The sequence below is a fragment of the Stylophora pistillata genome, chromosome 7, assembly GCF_964205215.1.
Source record: "Stylophora pistillata chromosome 7, jaStyPist1.2, whole genome shotgun sequence".
NCBI classification, from domain to species: domain Eukaryota; kingdom Metazoa; phylum Cnidaria; class Anthozoa; order Scleractinia; family Pocilloporidae; genus Stylophora; species Stylophora pistillata.
In genome coordinates this window covers 19,675,498-19,684,367 of record NC_142525.1, presented here as the reverse complement: position 1 = coordinate 19,684,367, position 8,870 = coordinate 19,675,498, and the positions used below count along the sequence as shown (strand labels likewise).

Below are 8,870 nucleotides of genomic sequence, written 5' to 3'. Positions count from 1 at the left end.
AAAGCTGATCTCTAATTATTTTGTTTGGACATGATGACGTGACCTCCGCTAGTGATTGTAACTGATTGACATTCCCCGGGCTCTAAATACATCGACGTCAAGAGATTCACACATATCGTATCAGTTTCCCACGTTGCGCATCATCTACGGGAATTTTGAATTAATGTTCGCAGAAAGAACGTGTTTGTAAAGCTTATTACATGAGAGTCATTGTATCAATAAGGTAAGGTGTATTTTTATAGTGTATAGAGAGAGAGGGAGCGGATGTCGTAGATCTTTATGACGTGTAGCTATGTATATGAGCGTAATCTCTCGTAAATGAATTCAACAACTACCTAATAAAAGAACGCTAACAATACGTTCTAAGTTAGGATCGCTCGCTGAGGCTTTGCGCTTTAGAGTGGTTTTAATTTGGTAATTCTGTGATTAAGTCTTTGACAATAGGATTTGAAAGAGACGAACTGACCCGAAGCATCAATGAACATTTTTATTGAAGACATGCAACTTGTCGCACGCACCAAAGAAGAAGTGCGAGTCAGTTTTAATCGGATTTCCGTTCGTTCGACAATTTCCTTGTCTGCTCTGCTTAGTTTTGCTGAGGATCTATTACATGTCTGTAGATTGGACGATCGCATCTTTTTTAATTCCAAATAGTGGCGAAGTTGTCATACCCTAGCGTTTTTACCCTTTGCGTTTTTCAGCTAAAGCGAAGTTCACAGCAAGCTATCAGATTATTGTTTGTGCCCAAAATACATTATAAGTTTTCGTTTTAAAATTGGATGATTCTCAGATGCTCAGGTTCTTCCCGGAAAATATATATATTTTTTTACTTATCTTAACATTTATCAAACAGAAAAAGGTAACAATTCCTATGACATGAGCGATTTCTTCCAAGAATTGATATTGAATGATGTAGTAGGTAAAGGACGCGCTGCTGGAGTCGGGTTTCGTCCTACAATAATGTGGCAGTCGGCCAAGACGCAACTGTGACCTTTGCTGTCTGAACTTACAGAGAAATCAACAGTGGAAAAAGGGATCTTGCCCGTCGATTAATTGGTACCAAAATCGATTCATGGAGGCCAGGCACTGTTTTTTTTTATTACAGTTGAGCTGCAATCAGCCTGATGTTACCTTGATGATATTAAGAGTCCTCTTTGGGCATCCAGATAAATGTTTCACATCACCTTCTCTTTCATCAAAGCATGTTGTCAGTTGGTTGGGTCTAATAAAGGAAGAAGGGTAACAAAAAAGAAGTAATTTCGCAAAAATAGCGCGAGTTGAGGGAAATCCCATATGTGCACATTCCCTTTCTATTTGGTTTCTTTACCCAAACTCTTCCTCTATAGTACCAAGTGCAAACGGTTTCTCTTCAAAATTAAGTATTAATCACCTGCTGTTGAAAAACATCAAGAATGTAAACCTAGTTCACTCTAAAAATTTGCTGCTCAAACAGCTGAGGCATTTTATCACCAATGTTTTTTCATTTCCCAAAAATTGGGTTGGATGAGGGAATTTAATAAGAAACAAAACAGCTAGGTTATGGGATGGCTTTGGTCCACTGGAAAGTCCAAAAATTTTCTCTAAATCCAATTAAGTTGATATGGACTATTGTTACTAGTAGTAATCAAAGATTAGTAAAGTGCATTTGATCTGTGCCCCCCCCCCCCCCCCCAAATTTATTGTATTGATTGGGAGAAGGATTCTGGGAAAGAGGATTTTAAGTTGATATGGACTATTGTTAATAGGAATGACAGAAATAAATTTCTTGCTCAAACTACTATTTGTCATTAATAGGAGGCAAACCTAGCTTGCAGATAGATATGCATTCAAAAACACTCTTTCTTAAAGTTTTAAGGACAATAAAAGCCTTATTTGTTTGAGAAAGTAATAAAACCTTCTGTTGACAGCATTCCAATGTCCACAAGGTCAATGTCATGTTGACAATGTATCATAACAATTTGTTCAAAAATATTTGAGGTTGTCATTAGTGTCAACCAAAGGCTGTTTGTCTGTACACTAAAAGATGAATGTATATTTCTGCCGAGATTTATTGTTTCCCCTTGATTGAAATTTTGAGGTACCTGCAGTAAAGGCAATATTAAAAAGGGTATGACACCCTCCAGCCTTGTTGTGGTTCGGGCATTTAGGGAGAAATCAGGGAAATGCATTTTGAGCCGACTGCAGTTTGCTCTTGCCATTACAATGCAGGTGAATTCAATTTAAGATCTTATTATTACATTCTCTACATATAGTGCAAGTGCCTGGTTTGGAAACCTGGTGTACTTATTGGTTACAGGTTTTGCTGGGAATTTCTCAAAATTTGACCTGACCTTGCAGAACCCTCAATAGCATTCCAATCATTTTGAACTGACAGAAAATTATAGTTTCTTATTCTTTGGTTACAATGCCTTGTCCATAGTCAGGACCTAGCTTCCAACCTGAACTGTAGCATGGTTCCTTTTTTTGTCCTCTGACTGAGGCATTTTTCCTAACTGTACCAGTAAATTAAATTATTTTTTAATTTTTTTACACTTTTTGTCATGTTATTCTGTTGTTTAATTTTTTTCACTTTAAGGAAGTCTATTTTTTTGGGTACCAGATGCTTCATCATTTAGAAGAATAATTGAGTCTTCCGTAGAAAGATCCTCTAAGACAGAATGGATCATGAATAATACATACAGTTGCACAGTACAGCATAAGTACAATATTGTATTGCAAAATGAAGCTCATTAAGTCTGAAAATAGATGCAAAATAATAGTACAGAACATTCAAGACAGACAGCTAAGTTTATAAGCTTAAATGGCCATGTTTTTTCTCCATGGTTCCAATATGTAAAATTCAAGTGACTCATTGACTTGGACATGTTTTTGTTCCCTCAGTTTGTAAAATGCTAGCAGACTGACCCATCCCACATTCTCTCCTCCCCCCCCCACTCTCCCTTATCTGTCAAATAAATGCGATCATTAATTGTAATTGTAATGTATTCAATATTTAAACTGTTATAAAATTATATGCACATTTTCTCAATGTTGGTTATTTAAAGAGACAAACAAGAAGAAGGTTTTTTCAGTTAATTGTGTGATATTTTTAAGATTTGTTTTCAACACACCAGTTGGAAAACTTATGACAAGATCAACAAAGTTGAAATTTATATATGTGCACGATCCTTCGCAGTAAAGCACTATTTGAGCAATAGTGAAAATCTGAAAAAAAAAATTTCAGGCCTGTACGGGATTCGAACCACTGACCTCTGCAATACTAGTGCAGCGCTCTACCAATTGAGCTAACAAGCCAACTGGGAGCAGGCCATCAAATTAATTCGACATAAACCCGTAGAAGATAAATCAAACAACAACAAACATATGAAACATATGTATGAACTGCGGTTATGAAACGTATATGTGCATGATCCTTCGCAGTAAAGCACTATTTGAGCAATAGTGAAAATCAGACCTGAAAAAAAAAATTTCAGGCCTTTTTTTTTTTTTTTTTTTTTTTTTTTTTTTCAGGTCTGATTTTCACTATTGCTCAAATAGTGCTTTACTGCGAAGGATCGTGCACATATACGTTTCATAACCGCAGTTCATACATATGTTTGTTGTTGTTTGATTTATCTTCTACGGGTTTATGTCGAATTAATTTGATGGCCTGCTCCCAGTTGGCTTGTTAGCTCAATTGGTAGAGCGCTGCACTAGTATCGCAGAGGTCAGTGGTTCGAATCCCGTACAGGCCTGAAATTTTTTTTTTTTTTTTTTTTTTTCAGGTCTGATTTTCACTATTGCTCAAATAGTGCTTTACTGCGAAGGATCATGCACATATACGTTTCATAACCGCAGTTCATACATATGTTTCATATGTTTGTTGTTGTTTAAAGTTGAAATTGTTTTTTGTTGTTGTTGTTTTTTTTTTTTAATCTGGGGGAAGTTTGTGGCAAAAAGGATAAAAGTTTGTAATTCACTTTATTACATCCATTTTGAAATCACCTGTGGTCCCTGTAATCTGATTGGCTCTAATTGTTGTGATTTATTCATGAATCGCACCATTTTTTGCTCTAAATTTCATCATTTTATGCTTGACTGAGTTTTTGATACATGACGTCAAAGTCTTTTTGTTTTGCATACAAAATAAGATGTAAAAGTGTTTCCAGTTCCACTTTCTATTTAAAAACTGGCTCAGTACTGCATCAATAAAATATTTGAATTGACCAAGTCCTGTATTTGGGCAATTTCAAAATGGATGTAATAAAGTGATAATTGAACCTTGTGTCGTGCAATTTTGGTCTGAAATCATACTTGTGATTTCAAATCGAACTTGCGCTGCATGCTCATTCAATTTTGAAATCATGCATATGATTTCCACCCAAATTGCACTCCACTCAGTTCAACTACCATTATTAATTAGATGGTCATATCCCAGCCCTTCAGTTGTCCTGAGTGATTCAATGATCTGTTCAGTGTAGATAAATTGAATCATCCAGAGACAAGATGTGTGCTTCATAATTTGTAATTTTTTTTTCACAAGAATGAAAGATGTGGCTTATTATGGCTTTTCATTTCTATTTTTTTTTTCTGGCTGCTTCTCTCTTTCAATATATTTCTAATCAATGTATGTTTCTGGCACCCTTTATTACATAGTCTATATACCATTAGCTGTTTTTTTTCCAATCAGTTTAGGATGTCAGATCTTTCTTTCAGTTTCAGGAATTGACCCTTTTAAACTGCATTCATAGTCTATTAAATCTTAATTACACAAATGGACCATTATTTGTAGGAAGTTCTTTATAACACAGCTGGTAGCCTTTTGACCAGTATAAAGGTAAGGAACATAATATTTGTAGGACTGACACTAAAAAGTTCTATCACAATCTTTTTATTTTAGTGTTTTGTGAAAATGGAGGTTAAATTGCTGCTTATTGGGAGTTTTTTAGTGGCACTGACCCCATTAATGTCTCTGTCATGTCTTCCATGCAAACGGGTACAGTGTTCTCCTCCTACCAATTGCAAGGGTGGTCTGGTAAATTCCAGATGTGGCTGTTGCAGTGTCTGTGCAAAGGTTGAAGGTGAATTATGTGGTGGGCAGTTGGAGACAATGGGACATTGTGATGCTGGTCTGAAATGTGTAGTGCGAGGTGGGCATCATAGGGCAGGAGTAGGTACATGTGAACCTGGTAAGTTTATCCAAACTGCTTGTATTAATTGTGGTTATATCTTTATCTTTTTGTATGACTATATGATTTGGATGAAAGAAAGATATCTTTCATGAACTAGCTAGTTAAAAGTTGGTTGACAAATTTTTCTACCAATTGAATCTGGGAAACCCTGAGGCATAGGTGTGAGGCATTGTGGTCCAGAAACAAGAGTTAATTAGATTAAATATTTTATTATTTTATTTACTATCTATTATGTAGCTGTTTGTAGAGGAAAGAGGTGTGGCTTTCGCAAGATTTGTACCCTTGGGAATGATGGTTTTCCTATGTGCCGATGTTCTCAAAGTTGTGCTGGTTTCAAGCGCAAGCCAGTATGTGGATTTTCTAATGGGAAACAATACAGCAATGAATGTGAACTGCTCAAAGATGAGTGCCTTTCTGGGAGTGTGATAGGAATCATGAGAGGAATCTGTAAAAGTAAGACCTTTAGACCTGCTGTTTTTAAAATTCTTAATGACTTCTTTGCACCAATATTGAAGTTGTTATTAGTAAATCTCAAACTTTGATTGATGCTTAACAACACTTCACTTGTTTGTGTTTACTATGAATTCAAAGAAGACTGACTATTGGAAATTTATTTAAATGTCTCAATCAGAAGAATTTTGAATGAGGATTTGCCTTCTTAACAACTCTCATAGAAATTTGCTAGTGTATTTAGGGCTTATACTATTTTGTGAAATGAAACAAAATGAAAAGAAACCAGGCAAGATCTAACAAAACTAAAGAGATAGTGCCGATATATTTTCTAACAAGGTAAAGATAACTTTCACAAGGATTTTGAAGTAATCATTAATATTGATAATTAGTAAGGATTTCTATTCATTTCACAAAGCAGTAATTTAAGAAGAGTTACTATTTTATTTCTTAAACCTTATTAAAATAATTTTGCAAAATAGTAATTTTATGAGAGATACTATTTTGTGAAATGAATTATTTCGCCCTTCAATAACAATGTCTTTCTTTTTGGGTCACAAAAATACATTTAAACATTACATTAAAGTATATTCCCAAAGATGTTGATCACCTCCTGACTTTCACTAACCATACAAAATTAGTTTTGCAAAGTCATGAAATTAGAACAAACCCTATTTTGGGAAATGGCGGTAACGATGTTACCATTCTCTTGTCACACAATGTCTTTGGTTTGCATTGACATAACGTACTAAGATTTTGGCCTGCTCTTATTAGTGCATTAAATTAAAACCTACCAAAAACCTTATATATGCTGAGGAGGCCAAAATCCTTGGTAAGAGACTAATTCGTAATTTTTAAATAAATTTTTGTGACATGAAAGAGGTCGATCACTTTGTCACCGGAAGGAGTGAAAATAGTGGATTTTGCAAAATAGTAACTCCTCTTTAATTACTACTTTGGAAAATAAATTAAAATCCTTATTATTAATTAACAATTACTCCAAGATCCTTGTGAGAGTTATCTTTACCTTATCAGAAAATATATAATTTGGCATTATCCCTCTAGTTTCATGATATCTCCCTTGGTTTCGTCTTGTTTCATTTCGCAAAATTGCATAAGCCTTTATTTATTTAGTTTTACTAGAATTTGCTTGTACATCCTGCCAGTGGCTTGTGTAGAAACAAATTTCACTGCCTACTCCATGAAAAATTTAATGTTTTGCAAAGGTTTTTAATTAGCTTCCAATTATCTTCTAACTCTTTGTATGTTCTTATTGTCCTTTTTACACTTGCAAAAATTTTTGTATGCACATACATATATTCATCATGACGTTCTTACCATTTACTTGTAAATGACGGAAATTTGGTTGAAAAGTTGTATTTTACCGAAATTATGGATTTTTTTTATAATTAGCAGGCAAAATTGAAAGAAACAAGTGGGATGATGCAGGTTTTCTGTTTTTTTTTGTGATTAAAAAATCTTCTGCAACACCACCTTCTATCATCATTAAAACAACTTCTGTTTCTGTTCAATGCGACAAAATTGTGCTGTATCGATATCAGCAGTCATATGCAGGCTCTACAACAACTGTCCATAGTTAGTCCAATAACCAAGAATAAGGGAATTTGCAATGGACTATATTCTCTCTAATAATTTCAATGGTCTGAAAGATAGTAGTGAGGACCTTGCTACTTTTATGCAAAGTATAGGAACAGATATTTCAATTTTTGTGGTGTTGCGTAGATTTTATATTGAGGTTTTATTATTATTTTTTAAAAAACTAAAACTCAGGACCTTAATGCATGGTTGGGCTTTCATGTACCACACAGCCCTCAGAGCACTGTACCCATGTGTATGCATTGCATGCATACCTATTCTTACCACATAATTATTGAAGTCATCTGTCATCTATAACTGAAAAGAGGGCAGCAAGGAATCTACCTGGTAAACTAACAATACTTACTGTAGAATTTTGCAATGGCAGAGTGTTATCATGGTACCAAGACATACTTATTTGGTGAGACCAGGACAGGAAAAGACTCTTGTGAATCATGGTTAGTACAGAGTCTTGTCATTTGTGTGCCTAGCTGTTTTGTGTTACATCCAGACAGAGTAGATTCTCAGTACCACTCAGGGGGAGAAAATGTGTGTGTTATCTGATAAATGGTTATGTGAAAGACTTAAAAAATTCACTTGATGGCCATCATCAAAGTGTAGCTTTCAGAATTTTTTGTGTACTCCTTTATGTGAAAAAAACTTTGTTTTACATAGAAACAAGGTTGTCCTTAAAATAATTATTTCCAATGTCTTCTTTGTTTATTATAACAAATGAATCAGTGCATGCAACATTAAACAACAGTTCAAAGCAGTGCTTTGGCTAAAAGCCAAAACTTGTTGATACTATTTAATTGAAAGAAAACCTAATAAATCCATGAAATTAAACTCAAAAGGCAGCATGGGTAGGTTTCAAGGTAGTGATGTGCTTCAAAGTTCCTGTGGATTCTTAACCTTACAGTTTTATGACACTTTTGAAGGACATAGTTCATAAACAAAGAACTAAAAGATAAAGACAGAAATTTTTATGCTCATGCATAAATTTACAAAAATACTTATGATCAACAGGAATATCAAGTGAACATACAGTTGACAATCAAATATCATGATGACAACAAAATTTGATTGACTGCTTTGTACATATGTACAGTCTCAGTTGTTGTTTTATTGTGTATTATTCACTGCTTAGATGGTGGAAATTATTATTTTTATGATTATTATTATTTATAGAAATCATAGGCTTTTGGTTGATTTGGCAGAATTAAGTGCTAAGGAAGGAGAATTTGATCCCTAAGGCAGTTACAGCAGGAAATGTCATAGCCTATTAACTATAAAGCAAGAATAGGAGAAAATTTCTCAAACAACAGCAACCACACAAGCAGTTCATGGGTGTAATGTGGGAAGTGGAGAGCAAAGGCCTTGTGGGAAATAGCTTTAAGCGCAAGCATATGGTGTCCCATCGGGGCCAAAATTCAACATTGCGATTTGACATTGTACTTTTAGTATTCTTCCTTATTTCACGATTGGACATTCAAGTTTTTATTCCTTATGAAACTTTTTCCGATTCAACATTGTCTTTTTTACAATTAAACTTCCAAGTTTCAAGTATTAAACATTGTACTTCTCGTAATTCCATTTTGTAGTTGTGGCAATGCAATATTTTTGTACTTCTGGTATTGATATATTCCACAAGCA

General features: G+C 34.5%; 1 protein-coding gene across 5 annotated transcripts in view; it reads left to right on the top strand.

Annotated features, from left to right (window-relative positions):
- Nucleotides 1-66: 66 nt before the first annotated feature.
- The window catches only part of LOC111330856 (uncharacterized), a 53,507-nt gene continuing 44,703 nt past the window's right edge, over nucleotides 67-8,870 (top strand). For 3 of the 5 annotated variants that reach the window (XM_088728978.1, XM_088728977.1, XM_088728975.1), the window contains exons 1-5: nucleotides 67-223; nucleotides 4,880-5,168; nucleotides 5,409-5,624; nucleotides 7,035-7,070; nucleotides 7,606-7,675. In XM_088728978.1, coding sequence (XP_088585104.1) covers nucleotides 4,892-5,168; nucleotides 5,409-5,624; nucleotides 7,035-7,070; nucleotides 7,606-7,675 — 599 coding nt within the window. In that variant the 5' untranslated portion in view covers nucleotides 67-223; nucleotides 4,880-4,891. The remainder of the gene's footprint in view (nucleotides 224-4,879; nucleotides 5,169-5,408; nucleotides 5,625-7,034; nucleotides 7,071-7,605; nucleotides 7,676-8,870) is intronic. The other 2 variants (XM_022935821.2, XM_088728976.1) reach the window with 1 other exon arrangement.